This window comes from Lipotes vexillifer, unplaced genomic scaffold (assembly GCF_000442215.2).
Source record: "Lipotes vexillifer unplaced genomic scaffold, Lipotes_vexillifer_v1.1 scaffold1343, whole genome shotgun sequence".
NCBI lineage: Eukaryota > Metazoa > Chordata > Mammalia > Artiodactyla > Lipotidae > Lipotes > Lipotes vexillifer.
In genome coordinates this window covers 176,167-202,092 of record NW_006779486.1, presented here as the reverse complement: position 1 = coordinate 202,092, position 25,926 = coordinate 176,167, and the positions used below count along the sequence as shown (strand labels likewise).

The window sequence follows — 25,926 nt, the reverse complement described above, 5'->3', positions numbered from 1 at the left end:
AGAAGTGTAAATAAGTGCCAGAAGAAACTATGGATCTCCCGAGAACTCCTAGAATTCCTGGTGTGTGTGTGTCACAGGATGTGTGGCCTTGAGGACCTCGGTGAAATTCAAAATGAGTGGGCTCAAGGGCCTTCAGTGTCCCCATCCTCGTGTGGGTCCCCAGACCCCCTTTACACAGTTGCCGGAATGGGCATTTAAAATGCAGATCAAATCATAATACCCTTCTCCTTCTGGAGAGGTCAAATATCACACATCTGATTTTAGAGTAAAATACAAATTCCTTACCAGGTTTACAAGGCCAAGTGATCTCGCTCATGCCAGCCCCTCTAAGTCTGCCCTTGGCCCCCTTTTCTTCCCTTTCAGCTGTTTGCACTTTCATCCTTCAAGGATCTCTCTGTGGCTCTATTTCCATATTCTGTTTATTTTCTTCAGGCCACTCGCTACAATTTGTAATAACCAAATGTGTTTATCTGTTGTTCATTTCCTGTCTTTACCATTAGGCATCATCTGCATCAGGTGAGTCCTTGCCCATCTTGCTTTTGCTGCATCCCCACTACCTAATGCGTATATATTTATCAATGAATGAGGAAGTGAACCACTAAGTGAGCAAAGGAAGGAACTGAGAGGTGAGGGACACCAAAGTCATTGCATGCAGATCACAGTACCGAGTTCATTCCATAAATAGAAGGATGTCTCATCCCTGACCCACGGCATGGGAAGCAAGGAAGGGCAGTCACTGGGGTTGCTGCACTCTCATCTTTGACTGCACTAGTCATCAAAACCACTCCTCCCTTCTCAGAGAACACCAGGGAAGCAGGCAGATCCACAAGGCTGAACCACAGTTCAGGAGAACTGGAGGGCACACGGGCATGCTAACCCATCAGACGTAATCATTTAATCAGTGGTGTAGATACTGATCCTGAATGCAAACACCAGCCACTAAATCAACGAGTAATACTTTATGTGGATCCAGCACCTTCCCCTTGAAAGGGCAGCAGCACAGTCCGTAGGCTCGCAGCCCTGCTCTGAGGGAGGCATACGAACAGTCCCATTTTACAAATGGGAAAATAATGAGCCCGTGGTCAGTGGGCTGGAGAACCACTCGTGGGCAGCAGGCTGATGCCTGGCCTTCCGGGGGTTCTCTCTACATCCTCCCTGACAGACAACCAGAGTCTGAGCAAGGGAAAATAAATTCAGAACTGTCATCAGTTCGGAAACTATGGCTCGGGGAAACTTGATGAGAGCTGTCTCCCAAAGAGGTAGCTAGTGGGGGCAGAGATGCTTGCTTGGCTGCAGGGAGGCCTGGACCAGACATCTTGGGGCACAGCTTTCCCCCCTGAAGTGCTTCTGGGTTGATGGAATTTTCCTCTGCCATCCGTTGCTTCTCTCCCGGGCAGGATCCTGGCCTCTGACTGAGGAACGATCCACAGAGAGTGAGGTCAAGCTTGAATGAAATGTCCAAGAGCGTCCCACGCAGGGCAGCATCAGGGCAGGCTGCTCTGGGGGTTCTTCAGGAAGGAGGCCAGCTTCTGGGCCAGGGCCCCCAGCTCGCCTGAATTGGCGTACCGCAGGAGGTTGCTCTTCCGCACAAAGTAGTGTTTCAGAAAGCGCTGGCTCACGCACTTGTGCAGCTTCCTTACCAGGCGCAGGAACGCTCTGCTGAAGACCCGCCAGTCCTTTGGGTGGGGATACTTCTCACAAGTCCAGAAGAGCACTGTCTGTGGAAGGAAGAGGCGGTGTCAGACATCGTCCCGGTCTATTGAGGAGAGTGTCTTCGGGAACGTTCCTGAGCTCACGTGGCCTTGGAAGGAGGAGACGGGAGCCCCAGGGGCAAGCTGGGTCTGCCGTGGATTTATGATCCCCAGCCTTGGACGGGCTCTCAGCCTTCTCCTGCTGGTCTCCTATGCCTCTTTGGTGATTTATTCTCTCTCCACTGGCATTTCCAATGATCACCACTCTCCTAAAATTCACAATTCCCCACACGTGGCAGATGACTTTGCCTCCTTTACAGGGGAAATGCCTCGTGCGTGCAAACAAGCCATCGTTCCTTCATTTGGTATCTTCCTCTCCGCATCCCCCTAGCCTGGGAAAATCTCTCTGCAGGGCTGGGATCCCCCCTTCCAGGAACTGTAAATGATTGAGTTCCTTCTTCCTCATTGGCTTTTAAATCTATCAAAGCTCTCCTGCTCCCCAAGTGCCACATCTCCCTGCTGCCCTAACTCTCACCTCTCTGCAAATCCAGGTTTCTGCAGAGAATCATCTTAATAATTTGTCATTTCCTCTCCTCTGATTTCCTGCCTTAACCCACTCCAATATGGATTCTTCTGCCATCAGTCCTCAAAGGCTGCTCTCCTTAAGGTCCAGGGATCCCCATGTTTGCTAAATCCAGCAGGCTCTTTCCAGCTCTCACCCTACCCGACCTTTCAGTGGAATCTGGTTTTCTCTCATGCATACCCTCACTCTTGAGCCATTCTTCACTTGGCTTCCAAGTGGGTTTCTCTGAGCAGTGCAGCTACGCCTTGGAGTGCTAACCCTCCACCCGCCCTAATGCTGGAGTTCTGGGGGCTCCGTTCCAGGCCCTCTTCTGCCACTAAATATAGATAACTTGCTATTTCTTTTCTCCGGTTCACACTTCTCCTCTGACATCCTTACCTGGTATCTCTTGGCCATCTGAAAGTTATCTCAGTCCATATGTCCAAACTGAACTCCTGGCCCTCCCCCACATACCTCGTGTGCTTCCAGGGTTGTTTATCCAGCCTGTTACGCAAGATGCAAGACGCAAACCTAGGAGTCACTCCCCTCCCTCACCACCTCCAGTCAAGTCCTGCCAATCCTGCTGCCTGCGTATTTTTCAATCCACCCAATATGATCACCCTCTCCCACCGTGCCTCGCCCGGACCTCTGCCACAGCCTGCACCTCTTCTTGTCCCCATCCTATCTGTCGTCATCCACACTGCAGCCAACGTGATCTCTTTGAAATATAAATCGGTCTATGTTTCTTCTTGTCTAAAATACTTCAAAGTCTTCCCATTGTTTGTTAATTAAAAAATACCATCCTTAGCATGGTTTAGTTGACAAGGTTTGGTCCCTCCCTTCCTTTCCAGCCTCATCTCGCCCTGTGTTCTCCCTCCCTCTTTCCTTCTAGCCACACTGGCCTCGTTTCATGCTCTCTTCTATCACAGGGCCTTTCACAACCCACTTCTTCCACGTGGAGCATACTTCCTTCCCCAACTTGCCCAGGAAACTCATCCATCAGATCAAACTTCCCTATGACACCCATTAAGCACTCTCTTCATCCCATACTTCCCATATGCAGCAATGATGACAGTGGTGGTCGTCTTCCTATGTGTTTAGGTGATTCCCTGCTAGATGGCAAACTCTACGTGAGCAGAGGACTAGACCTATTTGTATTCACGCTGATGTTACTACATTCAGCAGAGGGACTGGCCCACGGGAGGCAGTCAGTTGACATTTATTGACTGAGTGAAATAATTAATGTTTGGGTTTAGACGCTGAGTATTTTGAAAATATAGACTTTCCTAAAAAGTAAAAGAGCAGTTTTAGGTTCACAGCAAGATATTGAATGTGTTTTGATTTGGAGTACATTGTTTTGAGTAAATGAGTTGGAGATAATTTCATGCTAGTCAAGATAACCTAATAAAAAACATGTTTTAATTCCTCTTGTAGTTAAGCTTTTATCTCCCTAAGCAAACAGAAGCAGTTAAGCCTATTATAAGCAAGCCTCTGTGCCTTTGAGCAGGTTTAGGAATAAATAAGCCAATGAAAGATAAGCTCTTTCTTCACATGAAATTGCTATGGGCGAGAAGCCTCTTTGGGGAGGAGGTAAAGACCTTCTAGGAGGTGCCCACGATTGGCACATCCTTCCTGATGCTGTTTTGCAACACAGTGTCTTCCACTTTCCCCAGACTAAAGTCTTGGCAAGGATCCTGCACACTCAAGCCATCATCCAGGATGGTATCTCATACCACATTACCAGCAGCCACATCCATCCCAATGCCTCCATGTGAGAGAATTCTACCCTTGGACAAGGGTGGAAGACGAGGGGAAAAGGCAGTCAGTACTGTTTCGATTTCTCAACAAATAACCCCCTTTTAAATGCTCATTCTTGAGAATGCACAATTTTATTATGCCGTGTAGGTGGGTTAGGGAAGACTAAAACAGGGGACCTTTAAGGAGTTGCCCTGAACTCCTCTAGATGATTTAGAAGCCACTGGAATACAAGTAAATCCTGGATGGAATGCAGTTTTGAGAGCAGTCAAGGGCTGGGAGGCCCGTGGTGGCCCTATTCAATCTTTCTAAAATACTCACGGTACTTAAAGTGTTTTCATCCATCCTAATTGTGGAGCAGTGAAGTCAGTGGTTAGTTAAGAGTATGAGATTTGATATGAGACCGCCTGGAGTTTCCTTGTCAGCTCTGACTTTTCCTAGTGTGGCCAGTGGAAAGGCAAGTAAGAAAGAAGCTAAATACCTGAAATGAATTAGACTAGCTTCAGAAAGTACGTGTCCTCGATCCAGGAGAACAGGTGTGTGTTTTTAGGGGGACATGTTTGGGGACACTTTAAGAATGGTGAAACTGGAGAGAAAGGCCCCAGTATGTGCAAATGAGATGTTAACAGATTCTTGGGCAGGTCAGGGAGAACAGGTTATCAGAAAAGATAAGAAAGCAAAACAAAGATGAACAATTTTGCTGGGGGGGAAAGTGGAGTCCCCATCTGAAGTCATTCATTCAGATGATCAGCAAATATTTACTGAGCAACTACTACATACAAACCATTGGGAGAGATACCAAGGGATCGGTATGAGTTGCCCCTAAATAGCTTGTGTTAGGCCCGAAAGAGTAACACAGGGCTGGGAAATGGTTGTCTACTGGATGAGACGAGGCCCAGGTAGGAGCATGCAAGGAAGGCACCGCACACCCCAGGGACCTGTGCTCACCTGTGTAGAAGGTCGGGGAGAAGGGCTGAAGCTCCAGGATGGATACTAGCTGGGCTGGGGCTACTAAGAGTCTGATACCTCCCCCCACCACAGTGTGCTGCACGCAGTATTACCCGAGCATCCAGTTCACCATGGGTGGTCAGAAATTTGAGAAAGGAGCTAAGAGTGTGATCAAAGGCCATCTCCCCAGGGGAGACCCCCTGATGCCCTGGTCCAGGTCAGGTTCTGCTACCCTGAGCCTTCCTAGAGCAACGCTCCTCTCCACCCCAGCATTCCCCCACGTGGCACGATTCCAGGCACACCTGCAGACTGATTGACCAACGTCTGTCTCCCCTGCTGGACCACAGGCTCCGTGAGAGCAGGAACCACATCTGCGTTGTTCACCTTGTACCGCCAGGTGTAGAGCACACAGCAGGTGCGGGGGCAAGGGACTGGCCCACAGGGATCTCAATGAACATTTGCTGAGTGAGTGAGTGAATGCATTTATGGCTGTCTAATGGTAAGTCCTTGCCTGGTGATTTGCAACCCAGAAGTTCAGGTTTGCTGCCAGGTTTGTCGGGTACCCCAACATTTCCTGGTTTTCTCCTCTGCACAGAGTGCGTGTGTGAGTGTGTATGTGTGTGTGCATGAATGGCTGCACTTGGGCTAGAATGGGGACTGAATGAGTCATAACGTGAGGGAAAATGTGAATCCATCTCAGGTTTGAGGAACTCCCAAGATTTCACCAGACTGTAGATTTCTCAGGGGCAGAGACTGCATGCTGTCATTCATTTCTGAACCTCAGCCGGGTTTCTGGCACATAGTGGGCGCTTGTGTTGGTTTGTTGAGTGAAATAAAAGGAGGGGAGAGGGAAAGGGAGAGAAGGCAAGACAGAAAGGAAGAAAGGGAAGAGGGAAACTGGAAGCGGGAAGAAAGGAGGTGGAGGACAGGGGCCCTGGGCAGGGATGCTGTGGACATGCACGCAGCTGGGGCTGTATATCTCCATAAGGAGTACGAATTTGTGAGATGGCAAATATGGACACTAGGCCCCCTCCTACTCATCACACACACCCCCGTTGTGAGTGGCTCTGGTGACCCTGCAGAGGCCGCAGAGGGACCTACCCAGCCCCAGCCGCCCTGGCCCTCTAGGCTGGGGCGGCACACTCACCTGAAGGTGGTAGGATGTGATCACAGGTCTTTTCCCTGGACACCAGACGTCCTCCTTCATCTGCCTCATGGCCTGAAGACACTTCCTGCGGCAGCCCCCGTCCTCATCCAGCTGCTCCAGCAGCACCCGTTCAGCCCGCAAGAAGCTCAGCTGCCAGTGATAGTTTGAACAGGCCAACAAGCTAAACCCAAATGACTGCGGGAAGAGAAAAACAGCGGGAAACGAGAAGGATGATGCTGGTTGAGGAGAAAGCCATCTCCGAAGCAGTCCACTAGGAGGGGGGACCTGCCACTGGGTGAGCAGCACATCCCACTTGGGGACACGGAGGGAGCCTCAGGGGAGCCCCTTGCACGCAGGCAATTAACTGGGGAGGCTGCGTCCACTTTCTCTTGGGCAGTGGTTCTCCAACTTGAGCCTGCCCCAGAATCACCTGGAGGGCCTGTGAGAACACAAATAGCTGGGCCCTGCCCACCGAGCCTCATTCCCTAGGGCCAGAGCACGGCCCAGGAATCTGCATTTACCACAGATTCCCAGGTGCCGCTGCAGGTTCTGGGGATCTAGTGAAATTTCCGTTTTCCTTCCGAAGCTGGTTCGTGGTTAGTGATGCTGTGGTTGGTTAAGGTGAGAGCATCTCTGGTGAGCCGGGCCCCTGCAGGCTAATACCTTGATGCACTGCACTCTCTCTGCAGAAGGCCAGCGCTTCAGACACAAAGGCCACCGGGCTTTCTTGGACCAGGCGGTGGGGATCTCCACTGAGGGGGTCAGCTCTAGTTCCACCCGACCTGTGGAGGTTTCCACGGCAACTCGAACTGCAGGGCGGTCCATTAGCATGCTGACCTTACCTGGTGGTAAATGACAGACAATGGGAAGACAAAGCTCGGCTCAATACTAGGGTTCAAAGGAGGAATTTGTGAGCTGTGGCTCCTACCAGCTCCTTGTAACTGGTGGGGCAACTTTCAGAGTTTCAGTAGCACACCAGGGCAGCGTGTTTATGTCAACACTAGGCAATTAGCTAAGTAAATATTGATAGAAACATTGCTAGAAAATCTCATTGTTGGTGGGGTTTACTTTTTTCTTTCATCCTCCTCCCCTGCCTTTTCTAAAAAATTAATAGACTCTTTCCAGAAAGCTCGACTGAAAGAGACAGAGAATACAAGGAAAAGGTGTAGCTTTTGCTACTGTAAGATGAAATCCAAGCATTTTTCTATAACCCCCCCCCCATTCCACCCAGATGTCGACCCCATTTAGGACAGCCTCAGACCCCTTACTTATTCATTTGCCTTTGGTGGAGTTCAGCTTAACCTGTCTCTTAACTAAGTCACAGTCTCAGAGATGGTATTTGTTCCCACCACCCACTGACCAGCCTAGCCTCAGATGGATTTATCATCAATAAGCCTTGAAATCATAAAATACTTCAAAGTGTGGCATAGCCGCGGGCTTGAATAGTCAAGTAAGCAGAAAGAAGCCCTCCCTGTCTTTTCCAACCAGGCAAAGAGAGGGAGAGAAAAGGAATGGATCAGGGAAAGTTTTCCAGCTCATACATTAGAATTCATTTCCAGTTTGTTCCCCTTTCTTTCAACAGATACACAGTAATGTTTTGTTTGTTGGCTTTTGCCTTCATCGTAGATAGGGGAATCGGGATCTGTTATTTTGCTTTTCCTTGCTCAGAGAAGGAAACGGAAACTCATTTCTTAATTGTGTTAGGCTGTTCAAAAGGAAAACACTCCTCTCCTTGGCTGGGGTATGATAAAGAGCTTATTGTCTGCATCTCATCAGAGCTGCGCAGACAGGAACATGACAACGTCTGGCACTTCAGCATCATTTACTGAAAGCACCTCATCAACCTGGCCCAGTTTGAACCTCTTATATGCACTTTCACTATGAACAGTGTCAGCAGAGTGAGGAGGTGAGCAAATGTTGGCACCAGCCTGCCTGGCCCACACCCTGCTTCGCCTACTCTGCTAACTCGGTGTGTGACCTTTGGCCTGTTACTTAATCTCTCTAAATCTCAGTTTTCTTGTCTGTACAACAGTTAGAAAAATGATCCTAACTCTAATAGGGTTGCTATGAGTATTAAATGAAATAATCCATGAACGCACCCTCTACATGGTAAAAATCCATTCAGCATGAGCTATTTCCATTACAGAATCTTTCAGAACTATTCTGTCTAGACTAGCAAAAGTACATGCAAATCCTTCTGTTTCTTTACAAGTGGAGTTGCATATTATTCAGCAATTTGGTTTTTCACTAACTCTGTGTGTGCATATATACGCCACACACACCCCATTCTTTTTTTAATTCCAGTTTATCTTTTACTTCAACTTACTCCACCAATGAGAAATATATGCAAATGCAAAAGTCAACAAAGTATTTTAAAAGGGAAATGAAAAGGAGTGATTTCTTTTAAAGTCATATGTTGGATTGGAGATCCCCAAACCCACTGCCAATAAGACATATAAAAGTTTAAAAACGTTATTTGTATGTAATGAGACTGCCAGAAAGTAGGAGAATCATTTGAAACTAGCAATGAAGCAAGAACACCTACCCAGGAAAGTACTAAGTGGGAGAATTGCCAAAATACCCTCATGGCGTTAAGCCTCGGTACTTACAGCTTCTGTGTATAGAAACTGCACAGAGAGGAAGAGAGGAGGTTTACTGGGCTGAGCCTGGGGCTTATGCTAGGTGGTAAGCCTCACAAATCTGGAATCAGGAAAAGCTGTACCTTGAGGGAAATTATGAACTAAGAGAAATAGACAGATTTTCTCGTGGGCTCTGGATAGTTGATTTAATACAAACAACAAGAACAACAAAAACCAAGCTCTTCCCTCCTCCCTAGAATTTCAAAGGCATTAGTCACCATCCTCTGTTTAGGGCCTGGATGTTTACATTCCCAAATCATGTAGGTAAGAATGGTACTTCTGAGAGTACCAGGAAAAATCAAACACAAGTCTTCTCGGAGAAACACACCCTGATACGCACATGGAGTGTGAATGGTGTTGCATAGACGGGGGTGTGGGGCTCCAATCCATTATCGACACACCTCATGCTTTTTAAAGGCCGTGTAATAGTCCACTAGGCAGAGGTAGCATAATTGGTGAAGTCAGTTTTCCTTTGTTAGCCATCAGATGATTTCTAATTACTTACTATTACAAAGCCAATTCAGTAGATATCCTCATGCATATTTCTTTGTGTATCTGCAGGAATGTATATTTAGAACTGGAATTGTTGAATTGCCAAGTAAGCACATAACAAAAATAAAAATGGACTAGCTGCCCTTTGAAAAAGGAGGCACCAATTTACACTTCCAAGAACAATGCATGAAAATGCCTATTTAACCATACTCACTCCCGCACTGAGCATGATTATATGTCAGCCTACTAGGTGTTTCAATGTATATTTCTTGAAATGTATGTTAGATGGAGCATTTTTTATTTTTATTAGCCATTTACATTCTTTTTCTGTGAGTCATGCTTTTTGGTCTGCTCATAGCTTTTCTTATTGGTTTATAAATACTCTTATAATTAAGGAAATTAGCCATTTTCCCAGTTTGAAATTCACCTTTTTACTCTGTGTGAACAGAAACGTGTGTGGGCAGGTGTGCACATATGCTACACTGTACAGTAGCTTAGGATTTTGGGGTTGTGAGAAAATTATAATTCGAAAAGATTCATGCACCCCAGTGTTCACTGAAGCACTATGTACAATAGCCAAGGCATGGAAGCCACCTAAATGTCCATCAACAGATGAATGGATAAAGAAGATGTGGTGTGTATCTATATATAAAATGAAATATTGCTCAGCCATAAAAAAGAATGAATAATTTGCAGCAACATGGACAGACCTAGAGATTATCATACTAAGTGAAGTAAGCCAAAGACAGGTATCACTTATATGTGGAATCTAAAAAAAAAAAAAAAAAAAAAAAGATATAAATGAACATTTACAAAACAGAAATAGACCCATAGACACAGAAAACAAACTTATGGTTACCAAGGGTGAAAGGGGTGTGGGGAGGGATAGATTAGGAGTTTGGGATTAACATATATACACTGCTTATAAAATAGATAACCAACAAGGACCTACTGTATAGCACAGGGAACTATACTCAATACAGCGGAAACTAACACAACATTGTAAATCAACTATATTTCAATAAAAACAAAAAGAAAAAAAAAGATTTTGGGGTTGTCAAACATAATCAGTTCCTTATGGCTTCTGGCTTTTTGTGTTTTGGTATGTCAGTGGTTCCCAGATGTGCTGTCCCAGCACACTGGAATACTGCAGTCGGTTGGAGGGTGTTGTAGTGGAAATGTGCTAATAACAAAGATCTGAGGTTGATGAGTAATTTGCGAAAGTACCCAGGTTTTGAAGCTAACATCTTGGAAACGGTGCATAACCCAAAGACTGTCTTATCTATGCCGGGGCAGTAATCTATTGAGGCCATGGAAGTGTGTTGTGAGTATGAATTCCATTCTGTGTGTCACAGCATAAAAAAGAGCTAATTCATATTATGGGGATTAGACAGATATGAAAAGCACATGATTGTATTCTCAATCTAGGGGCATGAGCTTCAGGAAACACCCAAGCAGAGGGGGTTTTTTAGAGCAAAATGGAAATGCTAGACATTTTCCTTGTACATTTCCTGATCGGCTCACCTGACAGGTGACAGGTTTCAATTGCGTTTTCGACCAGTTTCCGGAACACCTGGAGGACCTTGGCGGGCACAATGTCTCCGTCAATGTTCACATCTGCCTCGTGCCACTGCCACAGGCTCTTCAGAAACTGCTCCACCTCCAGCCACTGCTGCAGGCCCTCTGGGTCCCGCAGGGGGCAGGGCAGCCGGGCGCCCTGCAGGGTGTAGTAGCGCCAGCGCTGCTGCCGGGCCTCCCTGTACCCGGCCAGGCCTCTCATCGGGACTGTGATGAGGAGCTGGGTGGGGGCCAAAACCTGGGGTTAGGAACGGAGGGAGAAGGAGTGTGAGTTCATAGACTCGGGAGGTGACAGAAGCCCTCAGGGAGCCGCCCTGCTGACCCAGGCCGCTCAGTTAACCACTCAACCCTTAGCAATGTGACAAGGAGGACAGAACTGCGCCCACCTGCCCGCCTGTTGGCAGAGGATTCCGTCTCTGTTGTGCCACTAGCCCATTGTAACGCTTCGGGCAAAGAAATTAACTCAGTGAGGGCTGGGTTTCATGGATCTGCAAGGAAAAAGAGTGAAGTGGACCCAGAACTCTAGAGGCACCTAAAGCTTGAGGGGAGGGGCACAAAAAGCAGGGAGGGGAACTAGTAGTCACTGCTTTCTGCACCTACCAAGCAAGCACTGCAATTCTTGTGCATTAGCCTATCTCATGTTCACAGCTACGCATGAGGTGGGCTTTGCTAACATTTCCCAGATGAGGAACCTGAGGCTCAGAGAGGCTCCAAGTCTCCCCAGGGACACACAGCCAGTCAGTGGTAGAGCCGGAACTTGACTTTAGGGTCTTCTGATTGCTTGTTCAATGGTTAATTGTCTCTCCTGAGCTGGTTCTTAGTCGAGAATCAATGACCCGGGATGGGTGAAAGATCCGGTATGAATTAAGGGTGGGAAGAGATGGGAGAGGACGTGAAAGAATTCTGCAAAATGCCTCCCTTTCTTTTTGCTTGTACTGATGACCCACAGACAGTGTTAATGACTAATCCTTACAGAATCACAGGTGACATGAAAGCCTGTTTGTTGTGACAAGGTGAGCTATTGAGATGATTCTAAGTTTAACGGGAAGAAGTAAACACTAAGAATCTACTTACTCTGTTTCTACAGGAACCGGGAAAGCAGTGGTCAGGCCAATAGTCCAAGAGATAGAACAAATTAGTCCACAGTGCAGTACCACCAAAGGGAAATGACCTTTAATCACATCACAGAGCAGCCCACTCCACCCTGCATGTTTCCCCATCACTCAGCTATACACTGGAAGAGCCACCTCCTTTCCACGGAAAGTTCTGACAGTGGAATTTGAATAACCTTTGCCCAGGGACCAGTGAGTGGCGAATTCAGGGGTGAACACCGAAATCAGAAATAACTCATTCTGGCGCATTTTCATGGAACAGTAGTATGGATGCTTTAGATGATGGGTGCACATGACTTCTGGTGTCCATTGAAATGTGGTGGGATTAAAACAAGGGAGGGGGGATCTAAACTATGGCATTTAAAATCTATATATTTTGGGGGACTTCCCTGGCGGTCCACTGGTTAAGACTCTGCGCTTCCACCGCAGGGGGCACGGGTTCCATCCTTGTCCGGGGAACTAAGATCCTGCATGCTGTGCGGCGCGGCCAAAACAAACAAACAAAAACAAACAAAAACCCCCAAATCTATACATTTTTTGAACCCTCTTGCATGTGAATCCAAGAACACAACTATCATGTTATTAGTCCCAAAAATGGTGGTTAATAAATGCTTATTGAATTTGGGCCAAGATAAAATAAAAGCATTTTTATATGCCCCACTGTAACTATTTTCAAAACTTATATAATATGCAGGATACAGTGTATATAAATGCAAGATATACTTTAAGCTATGAATTCTAAGTGCGACCACAGAAGGAAATTTCTCCAGATATAGTTCTGGGAAAAGTGGTGTTATGTTTCTATTCCTAGTCACTTGCCTATATTTGTGCTGTTTAGGTTGGCAAGGTAGTAGAGGTGGGCAGATGATGTTCTGACATTCCAGGATCCAATCTAATTTTATAATTTTCATCCTGGAGTAAATTTCCTAAAGTCTGACTCTGTCCACAAGTCCCAGCATCTTGTGGGTGGTCCTTGTACCCACCAAACTTGAAATGTACTGGACTAGCAATGGTCTTTCGTTCAGGTACTAATTCTTTTGATTCCTCATTCATTCAACAGAAGTTGAGTGTCTATCATGGGCCACACACTATGCTGGGTGCTAGGAAGGGAGCAATCAAGGAACATGATCCTTATAAGCAAGGAACTTATGGTCTTGTGTGAGAGCTGGGGCATGCGTACACATAAGTTTAATACTTATATGAAAGGGGTTCTTGTGTGTCACAAGAAAAATCAAGATAAAGGAACACAGAGATTCAGAATGATTCAGAGCCTCATTTCTCTCATCTCTAAAAGGGAGCAAACAATAATGTCTGTTCCTCTAGGTTGTGTGCAGGTTTGGGTGAGATCATTTCTGTGAGACTGGCTTTGCCCACACTACAGTGTTGCATGAATGCTGGTTGTCACACACGGGCCCTGGGGGCTTAGAGCTCTGTGGGATTCCTCAGCAGGTACGGAGTTGCCAGGCTGCTCCTGCAGTTCCTAAGGGCCACCTCTTCCACTTTCTTCCCTCTCCCACCTGTAGCCCATCCACTATCACTTTCAACTCTTTTCTCACCAATGCCTTGAGTTCCCTGTACCCAGTCCCCAATCTATTAAATGGGTGCTTAATAAATGAATGTGTGCTTAACTGAACTTTAATTGGTACAGTGGAACATGCTTTGGAATGAGAAGCCACAGGTGGAGTTCTGGTTTTAGTGCCTAATATGACTTGATCAAGTCATTTGACTTTTTTAAGCCTCCATTTTTATCATCTGTAAAGTAGGAATGTGGGGCTTCAACTGCAGTAACATCTATGCAGTGAGTGTAAATGGTAAATACTAAGAGATCTTGTTAGTAATCTTAGTGGTGTGAGTGCCTGACACATGCTGAGACCACACCCCTGTTTCCTGGCTCGCTGGGTGGGCACTTAGAGCCAAGTGACCTACGTACCTTAATGTTCTCATTGTACGTGTCAGAGTAAAGGATGGCTTGAAATCGAATGTCTTGGTAGCTGATTTCTGTGGTCAGATGATGGACAATTTTCTGCACCTCTTCCACCATCTGGGAAATCCACTGGCGCCTCAAGTCCACCTGGGTGTGAAAGGATCAGCAAAGGCAGTTATTCCCGGATCAAGCCCCAAGGAAGTGACGAGACAGGGCACCAAGCAGTCAGCTCAGAAAATCCTGCCCTTCCAAGAACTCCAGGAGAGATGAACTTAGGTCTGATGACACTCATTGGTGCCTCAGTGTTCTCTTCTGAAATAGAAGCGTTGCTCAATATTTATGTAGTCCCTGCCTTGCAGTAGGTGCTTTCTAGGTCCTCGGCATGACAGTGAACAGGACAGCAGCGAACAAGATAGAGATACTTGCTTTCCAGTTGAAAATACAGGACACATGCGTATGTGTGTGTGTATACATACATACATACACTCAAACATATATACATATATGTGTACACACATATGTATAATGTAAGATCAGGTATAAGTCCCAAGAAGAACAATACAATAGGATAAGGGACTAGAGAATAAAGGGGCTGCTATTTTAGACCGGTGGCCAGGGAAGGCCTCTCGAAGGAGGTGAGATTTGAGTGAGCCCTGATGACATCTTAGGAAAGCAAATTCCAAGGCCCCTAAAGCAGGAGCAAGCTTGGCAAGGCTCAAGGGCCAGCAAGGAGGCCTTTGCTGTGGTTATAGGAAAAGAAGGAGGAGGGTGATAGGAGAGGAACTTGGAAAGGATGGTGGGGGCCAGGCCATCCCCCAGGGTTTTGTGAACCATGGTGAGAGTCTAAAATGGGATAAGAATGCCTGCTGTCCAGGTTGGTGAATATAAAATAGTCCAATGCACATGAACATGCAGCAGATTGTCTTCTGTATGTCATCAATAAATGATGGTTCCCTTCTCCCCTGTGCTCACGCCCTCCTTTGGCTCCTAGACCCTTAAGAAAAGGTGTGCACTGATGTTTCTTCTGAATCTGCACGGCAAGTCTCCAAGACCTGGAAGGGGCTCTTTGTCACGTTGCTCCGGAGGCACCTGCAGGCTGGTGTTTGATAAGGGTCTCCCTCAGAGATGCTGCAGAGCGTGTGTCTTATGTGACCTTAAGTACGATGATCAGGTCTATACTAGCTTTTAATATCATCTCCTTGCCACCAGCAGCCACCCACCCCTCTCCGTGTGTTCATCTCAGAGGATTCATCATGGGAGAAGGGACAAAGGGTAGCTTTTTTGAGCATCTGCAAACTATCAAGATTCTGCATCTTTTGGAGTATGTAAGTGGAAGAGAGAAGGTAGTCACAGAGAGGGGCAGGTCATTTGCCATTCCCCAAATAAAGGCAAATGCTTGTAGAAGCATAATTAAGGGTCTCTCCAGTGTAGGACTTCTCTGATGTGCTGGGATTCAATTCCATTCGGCCAATTTTTGTTGAACATCCAGTTCATGCCAGGTTCTGTGCCTACAGTGTTGTCAAGAGGTTGACAGATAAGATGACAAAGCAAGACCAATAAACTGGAAATTAAAATTACAGCCATTAGTGCTAAGTATAGGTTTGCAAAGGATGCTAAGGGTACACAAGAAAGGGAAACTGCGTCTAGCCTGGAGGCCTTCCTGAAGGCATGGTATATCAGAGTTGTATCTTGAAAGGTTAGCAGGAGTTAGCTAGAAAGAGAAGGTTGTTCTAGAAAGAGAAAATGGTAGATACCTTAACACAAGGAGCACAAGGGGAGAACGGCAATTGCTTCTACTTGGTTGGAGCAGACGTTGCCTTAGAGGAGAATGGTGAGGTGGGAGAACAAACGGGGAGACGTCTTGAAAGTAAAGGAAGAAGAATTTCAAGAACAAAGTCAACAGTAAGTGGCCGAGTGAGCTGAGGCCCCCCAAATGCCCGTAGAGCTTGGTAACTAGAACAGGACTGATGTGTTTGGGGAAACCGTGGGCGTCAAGCCAGATGGCAGTGGGTTTAGAGAGAATGGGAAACCAGCAAGTGAAGTCAGAGGTGGGCGACTTCTCCCGCAAGTCTGGCTGGGGGAAGGAAAAAACAAAAACAAGGACAGCGACGGGTTGTTTTCAAAAGGACACACAGGTTCGAACATGTTTAGATGCTGAGAGAAAAGAGCCAGGGAAGAAGGAAGAGGGCAGAGAGCAAAACCCCTGAGCAAGGGTTTCCCAGCCAGGAAGCACTGTGGAAGAAACCTGGTGAGGAGCTCGTCTCCGTGTGTCCGAAGGAAAAGAAGATGGGTGCAAATGCAGGTAAAAGCACAGAGATTTCCTGCCGGACGTCAGCAGGAGACAAGGCAGTGCGTTGAGAGTGAGGTGAGAAGAGGACAGCAGGGGACTTCAGGGTGACAGACATTGGCAAAAGCTTCTCTAAGGGATGAGGGGCCATTTGGGCACATGGGTAAAGGTCGCCAGGCAGAACCAAGACTCAGCTGTGGGTGCACGAGGCTGTGCGATACCAGTGTGCTCATTTATAAGAGGTTGTCCAGTACCTCCCGGCCCTCCAGGGGTAACAGTGGAGGTGCTGAGACTAGAGTTTGCTGGCAAGATCTGGACGAGAGCAAGGGAAGAGATCGGTGGAGGGCCATGTTTTCGAGCCTCTGGGCAGAGAGTGGATGGAGCCAGTTTGGTAGATTAGGGGACATTGGACAAGTTCAGGGGCCAGACATCTGATCAGGAACAGTGGGGAAAAGTAAGACAAGGGCTAACTAGATAGAACGTTGCAGTCAGAATGGCTGGGAAACAGTAATCTCGAATAGTTAAGTTCTCAGAATGTGCTGAGGACTAAGGCTAATTTCCCAAATCTTCCAAGTCCACTGATGTGAGTCCATAGAACTTGACTGTTAGTAACACAGTGGTGACTCTATAGATGCAGATACATTTTGTTTCCTATGTTAATAAACTAATGAAAGATTCATTACCGTATGGATACTATCAAATAATTTTTAACCGATAAAAGCTTGAAAGTGTGTGTGTGTGTGTGCGCGCGCGTGCGTGCACGCGCACCTAGTGGGAACAATTCTCCATTGTGAACCTCATCTACAAATTATGCCGCCATTTGATGGTAGAATTTTCTTACCAGCAGGACAAGTTCAGACACCCCTTAGAAGACACCTATAATTTCTCATTCATTATTCCTCTTTATGACCTGTTTTGACGTGTGAAGATAAAAGTCAGAATAAGGAAATACTTTTCTGGACCTAGAGCCACAAATTCTGGTTTTAATTTTCTTTACCGGTCACTTTTGCTGCAATTTAAACTCGGGATCTTAGAATTGGAAGAGTCTCAGAAATCATCTTGTCTGGTATCCTTTTAGAGAAGGCCAGAGTGACAGGGTGGCCCTCCTAATATCGCACTGGTACTTAGCAGTATGACTAGACCTAATGCCCAGGTTCCCCAACTCTTCTTTCTGTCACACTGTGCCACACCCTTAATTAGGAGTTCTAGAAATAATACCTACCTTTATCCTCTTTCTGAACCTGACCATGCCCTCAGTTTGGAGTTCATGAAATAATAAGTCCAAAGTTGTTCTGGCATGCCACACCACTGACTGTTCTGGCATGCCGCAGACACATAAGGGCAACACACCAGGGGCCGGACAGCGATGCAGGGCTTAACCAGAGCTGTGGAGGGAGAGCCCTGCCTTGGACAGGCCTGCCCCAGGACCCAAGCCACTGGAGTCAAGGGGGAGCCACTTTCCTGTTAGGTGATGGGCAGCCCCTTCCTGCCTATGTCTCTGGATACACTTCCTGCCATTGGTTCTTAGCAAACAGGATCACAGAGCTATTCACCGGCCCCCAAAGGGGTTTGGGCTGGGGGTTTCCCAGGCTCAGTCCCATGTACCTCTTGTCACTCCCATGGTCTAAACCACAACCCAGAAGCCCCAGGCTATTTCCCTCCGCTTGTCCTGACCATGCCTATCGGTAAGAAGATTCCATTTCACTGTGTGGAAAAGCAGGAAATGGGGCCTGAGGCAGCTTTACAGGGAGTGGTCTTGGTGAAAGAAGGAGGCTCCACCGGTCGCCAGCCCAATGTCAGAATCCCTTTGTTGCCTCTCAGAATTCAGGAAGCAAGCTAAGATACCAGTTGTAACCTTGAAGCAGCCTTGTAACTAAATTTATTTCACAGCAAAGCTTTGAAACAAACTTAAGGAGGAAATATGATAATTTAAGAAGATGGATCAAAGCCCATTCAGTCCAAATTTTTTTTTTATTTTTGGCCGCTCCCCGCAGCTTGTGGCATCTTATTTCCCTGACCAGGGATTGAACCTGGGCCCTAAGAGTGCAAGCACCAAGTCCTAACCACTGGACCACCAGGGAATTCCCTCATGCAGTCCAAACTTGACCTTGAGTGCCTGTTTAAGTTTCATTCACGTCCTCTGCTGATTAGGTCAATGCACAAAGGTTGGGACTTCCCTGGTGGTCCAATGGTAAAGAGTCTGCCTTCCAATGCAGGGGATACATGTTCGATCCCTGGTCAGGGAACTAAGATCCCACATGCCAAGGGGCAACTAAGCCCACGCATGGCAACTACTGTGCCCGTGCGCCTCAACTAGAGAGCCTGCGTGCCACAAACTGCAGAGCCCACGTGCTCTGGAGCCCGTGCACCACAACTAGAGAGAAGCCTGCACACCTCAAATAGAGAGAAGCCCGAGTGCCACAACGAAAGAACCCGTGAGCTGCAATGAAGATCTCGTTTGCTGCAACTAGGGTCCGACGTAGCCCAAATAAATAAATAAAAAGTAAAGAGACTTTGTCTTAAAAAATAAATAAATAAAGAGAAACACTTTGTTTCTAAAGGGAAGCATTTGTGGGTGTGGCAGAGCAAAAGCAGAAATGAATTGTGGTAAATTAACCAGGCCCATGATGTTAGATGTGGTTAGATCATCTAATCCAACCCCTGCATTGCACTGACCCTGCAAAAGTTATGCCACACTCCTTAGCGTGCAGATTTAGTCACTCTAACCAAGCAGAGTTTACGCAGAAACAGTCATTAGAGACTGTTGGCACCTTTAAGGTTGCCATCCATTTTTTGTGGGCCTCCCTCCAGGGCTTGTCTATGTGCCCACACGCATGTTCACCTCCCCAGGCACAGCGTCAGGCCCATTGTTGTCCCACATCATTTGCTGCTATTAATAGCTCAAGTTTGTGAACAATTTCCTGTTTTAAATATAAATTATTGAGAATTCAAGGTTATTCCTTATAATTACATCAGTCTGACTCACTTGTATTCCCACATGCTTTCCTGAGAGGGAGGTAGGGGGTATGCTAAATAGTGCACCAGAAATGCCACACAGGCCTGGCCACACCCAGGAGCATGTGACCAATGCGAATGTCATCCATGGTGAGTGCCACTGGGGAAAAAGGCTGAGAACTTCCTTCTAGACAACAGGAAGTCAGACTTTTAATTCTGGAGTTGCATTAACTCCAATAATCAGTTTAAAAAAGTGGTGGGGTGGGGGGTGCAGACACTGACTGTCTCTGTCTTCCAGGGGTTCATAATTTAAAGGCACGGAGACTTAAATTCAGTGATCCATACAGATAAGACATCACATTCTCCATCTTTTTAGACTAATTCTTCCATGAACCAAATGCTTGGGCCCCACAGGATATTTGCAGCTCCCAAACAGCAGAAGCCATAGCAACAGCAGCACTGTGGAGCTAAGACTGGTGAGGCGTTGCTGTGCGCAGGATACTTTATAAGGGTTAGCCCCTTTGAGACTCCCGATAAGCCTTTAAGGTGGATGCTATGATAATCCCCATTTTACAGAGGACGACACTGGAGTTCAGAAAGTGTAATAACTTACACAGGGTCCCGGAGTCAGTAAGTCACAGAACAGGAATCCACACCCAGGCAGTGCCCTTGTTCATAATCACTGCACCGCTCTGCCTCCCCAAGGACAAGGAGACTGGGAATGAATACCGCTAACTGCTTGAATGGGGCTCCAGTAGCTGGAAGGTCTCTCCTCCACTTGTTAAAACCCTACGCGTTACACATGCGCTAAGGCTTTGTCATCGCTCTCTCTGTGAAACGTCTCTCCCATCAGAGGTCACACTGCTCTCTTCCCCTCCAGCACCTTGTTTAAATCTCTACGTAGCGGGCTTCCCTGGTGGCACAGTGGTTGAGAATCCGCCCGCCAACGCAGGGGACACGGGTTCAAGCCCTGGTCCGGGAAGATCCCACGTGCCGTGGAGCAACTAAGCCCGTACACCACAACCACTGAGCCTACGCTCTAGAGTCTGCGAGCCACAACTACTGAGCCTGTGGGCTGCAACTACTGAAGCCTGTGCACCTAGAGCGCGTGCTCCACAATAAGAGAAGCCACTGCAATGAGAAGCCTGCACACCGCAGTGAAGAGTAGCCCCCGCTCACTGCAACTAGAGGAAGCCCACGTGCAGCAATGAAGATCCAATGCAGCTGAAAATAAAATTAAATAAATAAATAAATCTCTATGTAGCGCTTGTGATGTTAATCATTTGCTGTCTGCATGGGGAGCTTCCTCCTTTTACCTTTGGGGTTATGTGCAAAATCTGCAGGTGAGATAGGGCCACCCTTAAAGATACCCAAACACAAAATTTCTCTCTCGCTAAGCAGGCCACATCCGGACCTGTGTTTTGGGCACTGTGTTTTGCACTGTGTGTGTTTATGGTGATAGAGAGGGTTTAGCAGATGAAATGTGGTTTGGTGTAAAAGAAGAATAGGCTGAAACCGCAGCATCTTCACTAACTGTGTGACTTTGGACACGCTGCTTAATCAGCATGAGCCCTGCTTCCTCCTCTGTTAAAATGGAGGTAATATGCACGTGTCACATGATTGTTGATTAAATGAGACGCTGTAGGGCCTGAACCTGCTAGCACCTTTAACACTCGTCTTGCATTAGCTTCAATGAGCCCTGAAGATACCTCTGACCACATATGTGCAACGATACTATGTGAATTCAAGGGGAATAAAGATATCCAAGGCACTGTTCTTCCCTCTGGAAACTTATAAAGAATAAAATGATATACTATTTAAGTTGCCACCAAGATAACAACAGGAAAGGCGTCAGGAGTCAAGATACAATTGATCGCCAAATAAATATGATCAGGGATCATTATGATGGGAGTTCACAGGAAGACACAAACGTTTTCTGTTGGGGTGTCAGATTAATCTTTCATGAGCAAGTGGACTCTGAGCTGAGTTTGAAGGATGAGGATGAGCCAGAAAAATGAAGAAGAGACAGGATATCTCCCCCGCTGCGGGGGAGGGACGCTCTGGCCTGAGACCTTCTCAGGGCACAGTTCTTGTGGGACCGGGCTGTCAGACTCAACCACCTACGGGGCCAAGTAGGGGACACACATGGGGCGGGCAGGGGAGGCGGATGTCAGACCCCAGCAGTGCCGCAGCCTCCAGTGGGACAGACACTCGGCTCCAGCCCATGGCTGCCAGGTAAGAAACTGGGACCTGTGGTTGCCAGATAGCCTGATTTTTTTTCCAGAGAAGATGGAAGGCTGGATTTCTAAGCAAAATCTCACTGTTTTGAAATGTCTGTAACAAATTTGGCAAAATTTAAAAATTCTCTGCAGGCCAAAGAAAACACATGCTCAGGCTGGATTCCACATAGAGAGCTTTTGTTTAGAATTTCTGTGATTGAAGATGCAGGGAAGCAGAGAGTAGAAAGATAAAGTATTATTTGAATGCCAGGCTAAAATATTTGGATTTTTTTCTTTCAGAAAACACAGGACAATGGAGAAATGCCAGCTAACGCCTCTTCCACCTATAGCCCCCAAAAGGAGAAATCATTTTGTTTGCCATAATTTTTATTATGATAAGTCTTCCCTATTTATCCCTCTTAATGGTTTTGCCTAAGAAATCAACTTGACTTATCATTATAATAATGAACTCTGCTTTGTTTACTCGTAAAGGCATGAAAACCCTAGACTAGTGCCTAACTCTTTGTTTACATGTTTTAGTTTTAAGGGTGGCTCTGTGCCTTAATTGCTTTGGCTGTAAATGGAAAGGCTTAAACTGGATAATATTTAATGTCCCTTCAAGTTCTAACATCCAAAGAGCCTATGACTCTACAGAGAAGAAATTAAATTAGTTCTTAATTGATGCGTACTAAAAATATAGTGGTAATACATATTTTGATCTAGCAGTTTTACAGTTTTCAAAGAGCTTTCTTATTTACTCTTTTTTAAAGACCCCGCTAAGATCCTATTATCACTCCCATTTTACAGAGAAGAAAACTGAGGCTCAGACAGGTTAGGTGTCTTGCTCATGACCACCCAGGCATCAGTGGCAGAGCCGGAGTTCCAGCCCAAGTTCTAACTCTTCCTTCCACATTCTATTCCCAATGTACCTCTTGCACTAGAACCTCAAAGAGAGGACTGAAATATGGTAAGTCCCTGAACACTCTTATGGGTGATGGTCTTGAGTTCCTGAGGAGCATTCTGTATCTCTGGAAACAGGCTGAAATACTTTCTGCATCAAGGTTGGTGGGGCAGGAGGGTGGGAGGGGCGCATGGGAGAGACCCGTATCTGTCCTTACCTTATTCAGCAGGCAATCTTCTAAGTTTCCTTCCATTAGGGATTTCATGTCTTCTTGGTCTATGCTGAGCAGAACAGCAACGTCTTGGTTTGTCTCTCAGCAGAGAGAGCACTTGTGCGTAGATTTCTCAGTGATATTAGTCTCTGGGTGCTGAATTTCTCTGGGAATGTGTATGTGGACCACAGACTTGCCTTCTCAATTCTTCATTCAAGCTCTCATTTCCAAATTGTGAGCATCCATCTTTCATCTTTTGGGAAATTAAAAAAAAAAAATTGAAGAAGGAGAGTTGATGAAACTGCATTTGAGTCCAGCCAAATTGTACTCTATTTAGCTCTGTTGACTGGTGCGCTGACCGAAGGGCAATTTTCCAAGTTGTGTTTCCCACTCAAATACTCAGAAGTTCCATTCAAGACGGAAACGCCCTGTAGTTGGCTTCTTCCGAACTATTTATGCTCTTATCCTGACACTAGATGCACCTTTGAGCTCAGTATCTTATATCTCCTTGTTCTAATCCTGTTGACAGTAAATACCCCTTGCCCTCCAATCCAGAAAACCCCACAGATGGATTTACCTTCTTTACAATAAACAAATAAGAAACTGCCAAACAACCAGCCTGGCACCCATGATTATGCCTACAAACAAGTGATCAAGACACAACAATTCTCATGTGGAAACACACACACACACAGGCATTGACACACACAGGCACATACACACACACACAGGTATGGACAGACACATACACACACACACACACACAGGTATGGACACACACAGGCACACAGAAGCACACCCAGGGATGGCAGGACAGGATCCTTCCGCTCACCTGCTGACCTTTAAATCTCCCTCTTCCCACCTGAAAGCTGGCAGTAAAAATAAAGTCAGTGTAAACAGGCTCCTCAAGAGTCGAGGAAACACTCACATCTGGTTTTGCCAGCAAAACTATGTTGGAAAACAGCTCAGGCAGCAAATTCCCAGTCTGGCTGGCTGGGGCTAGTTTTATTACAGAAAAAAAAATTCACAATGGCTTGATCTCCCTGAAACTGGTAAACATCAGAGTCTGCTATCAGATGATCTAAAGGTATTAGAGCACTTCTGGGAGCCCAGGTCAATTCGGAGCAATGTTCCAAAGGCAAGTGTTTTTTCCAAACCCACCTCTGAGTGCATCCTCTGGGTGCTCAGCAACCATGTTGGGCGCCTGGGCTGCTCTGCGTTCTGTAACCACAGCATTCTCATATCTTCCTGAACTTGGCACCATCTGAAAGCCACATCCACATCAGAGCTCGGGCTGCACCGTGCTCCACCCACCTCACTAATCCCAGTGTTCCGTCCAGCTTCTGCAGCTCCCCTCTGGGAACCTGCAGTCTGATGTGAATATGGTAAAGCCGCCCCTCCTCAATACCGCCTCGACTTTTCATTTTTTTCCATTTGTAATTTTAAACCTCCTTCTTTTGAGAGCAAATGTTCCCGAATATTTCAGAATCTTCTTCTTTTGCCTTCTCTTACCGCTGGTCAGTCGTTCCAAACTATCAAGTTTTTCACAGACCAAGAGTCTCTTTCCTCTGTGCTTCTTGCAATTCAGAGTTCTCTTTCCACCTCACTTTCAACTTCACCAAAGTCCTCCTGTGTTTCCCAGGTGTTCTTGCTGTTGTCCTTACTTCTGCTTCACTGTAATCATTAATGCAGGAGTCCCTCTCCTCTGGTGGGGCCTTTCCTACTATTCTAAGGCTACCCCCGTCGCCTGTCATCAGATGCACAGACTTTCATCCTTTTGTGCCTGTGGTGGCCTTACCTCGATTGCTCCAGAACCGCAGCTGATCAAAATGCTGAAAGTGGCGTTCTTCTCTCGTGCTAGGGTCCAGTGACACTTGCCAGATGTGAGCGGGGAAAGCAATGAACAGGGACAACTGAGGAGCCTGGGAGAAGCAGGAGCACGCGCTCAGGGTGGCTTTTTACTCGAGTCTAATTTTACCAGGATGCTGTACCCGGGAAATGGGGGGTTGTATAGACACAACCAGTTCCCTGCTCCAGGATGTTCCTTATGGGCAAAGGTTCTGAAATACAGGGCAGTCCCACAAACACAAGTGCTCTGACAGATTGGCAAAGACAAAGTTTCTTTGTAGATAGAGATCTCTGGCTAATTGGATATTGGATCAGCAAATATTTATTGAGCAACAGATTGCCCAAGGCACTGTGCTGTGTCACTGAGAGGGATTAAAAATGGACTCAGATTTCCCTCTTTCCTCGGGAAATAAATATCCTTGTTTCTCATGACTCAGACCAAATGCAAGTATGAACATGTAAACCAACTTTAGCTCAATTTCTGTTGTGAGGACCAAGAAGTTATTCTTTAAAGTCAGTTGAACAAGGCATTCAAACCCTAAACCATCAACATAAGAAGCCCTGGGAAGATCATGTCACCTGGTTCACCAGCAAAGGTGTTTGTTACTGATTTACCTTAGTGGCCAGGATTTTCATACCAAAAAGGGGAAGGGTTGGCTCGATTCAGATCAATCTTAAGTATACAAAATTGTTAAACTTCACCAAGATTACAAATTCTGACTTATTTTTTCAAAGATTTCTTTTAATCCCAGGGTGACTCAAATCTGACAGTTCAGAGGACCAAATAGAGATAATTGTTTAAGCTGTGAGGAAGCCCCCAACAATGAACAGACCCTGTCTGTTCTGTGTCACCTGTGTAGCCCGGTACCTAACACAGCGGTCCCCAACCCCCGGGCCGTGGACCGATACTGGTCTGCGGCCTGTTAGGAACCGGGTCACATGGCAGGAGGTGGGCGGCAGGCGAGCGAGTGAAGCTTCCTCTGCTGCTCCCCAAAGCTCTCATTACCACCTGAACCATCACCCCCCAACACCCAGCCCCTCACCCTGCCCGTGGAAAAATTGTCTTCCACGAAACCAGTCCCTGGTGCCAAAAATGTTAGGAAGCACTAACCTAACACATAACTGACCCTCAATGAATAGTGGTGAATATTTCTTTGCCTTAAACATTAAAGTGACCATTCTAATAAATAAAATACTTTGAGATGCATAAAACAGCAAAGATGACCTGTTACAACATAGTATATACTCAGTGATCCCAGATGGGGCTAGAGGAAAGGAAACTATCTAGATCTGTGTCCATCTGGCTGTGTGTCCATCCATTTATATTTCTGTGCACTGGAATGTCATTCTGGATCTTCCTCACTCAAATGGCCCAATGCTGAAAGGCAACCCAGAAACTTATTTTTAACAGAGACCAGATGCCAATGTAATAAAACTCCTGCTATGGCTTGGATGACACTTTATTTTCAAATTAAATAGTAAGGTATTTCCATGTTCATTATCTCTCTACCTGGTAAACAGAGTTATATTTTCATCTGAAACTTTTCCTTAAGTCAGGGTGCAACGCCCTTCCCTCTGTTCAGTCATGTGAAGCTGGCATATTTTTCAGTTGACATCACCAGGAAAACACTGGGTGTGAAGAAAGCCTTTAAGGAAG

General features: G+C 46.4%; 1 protein-coding gene across 1 annotated transcript; it reads right to left on the bottom strand.

The window, feature by feature from the left end:
• Positions 1-1,484: 1,484 nt before the first annotated feature.
• Positions 1,485-22,475, bottom strand: MAB21L3 (mab-21 like 3). The gene is made up of 6 exons (XM_007452635.1): positions 22,428-22,475; positions 13,855-13,995; positions 10,759-11,050; positions 6,767-6,945; positions 6,104-6,298; positions 1,485-1,718 (listed from the first exon to the last, which is right to left on the bottom strand). The coding sequence occupies exons 1-6, from the start codon at positions 22,473-22,475 to the stop codon at positions 1,485-1,487; spliced, it is 1,089 nt and encodes a 362-aa protein (XP_007452697.1).
• Positions 22,476-25,926: the final 3,451 nt, after the last annotated feature.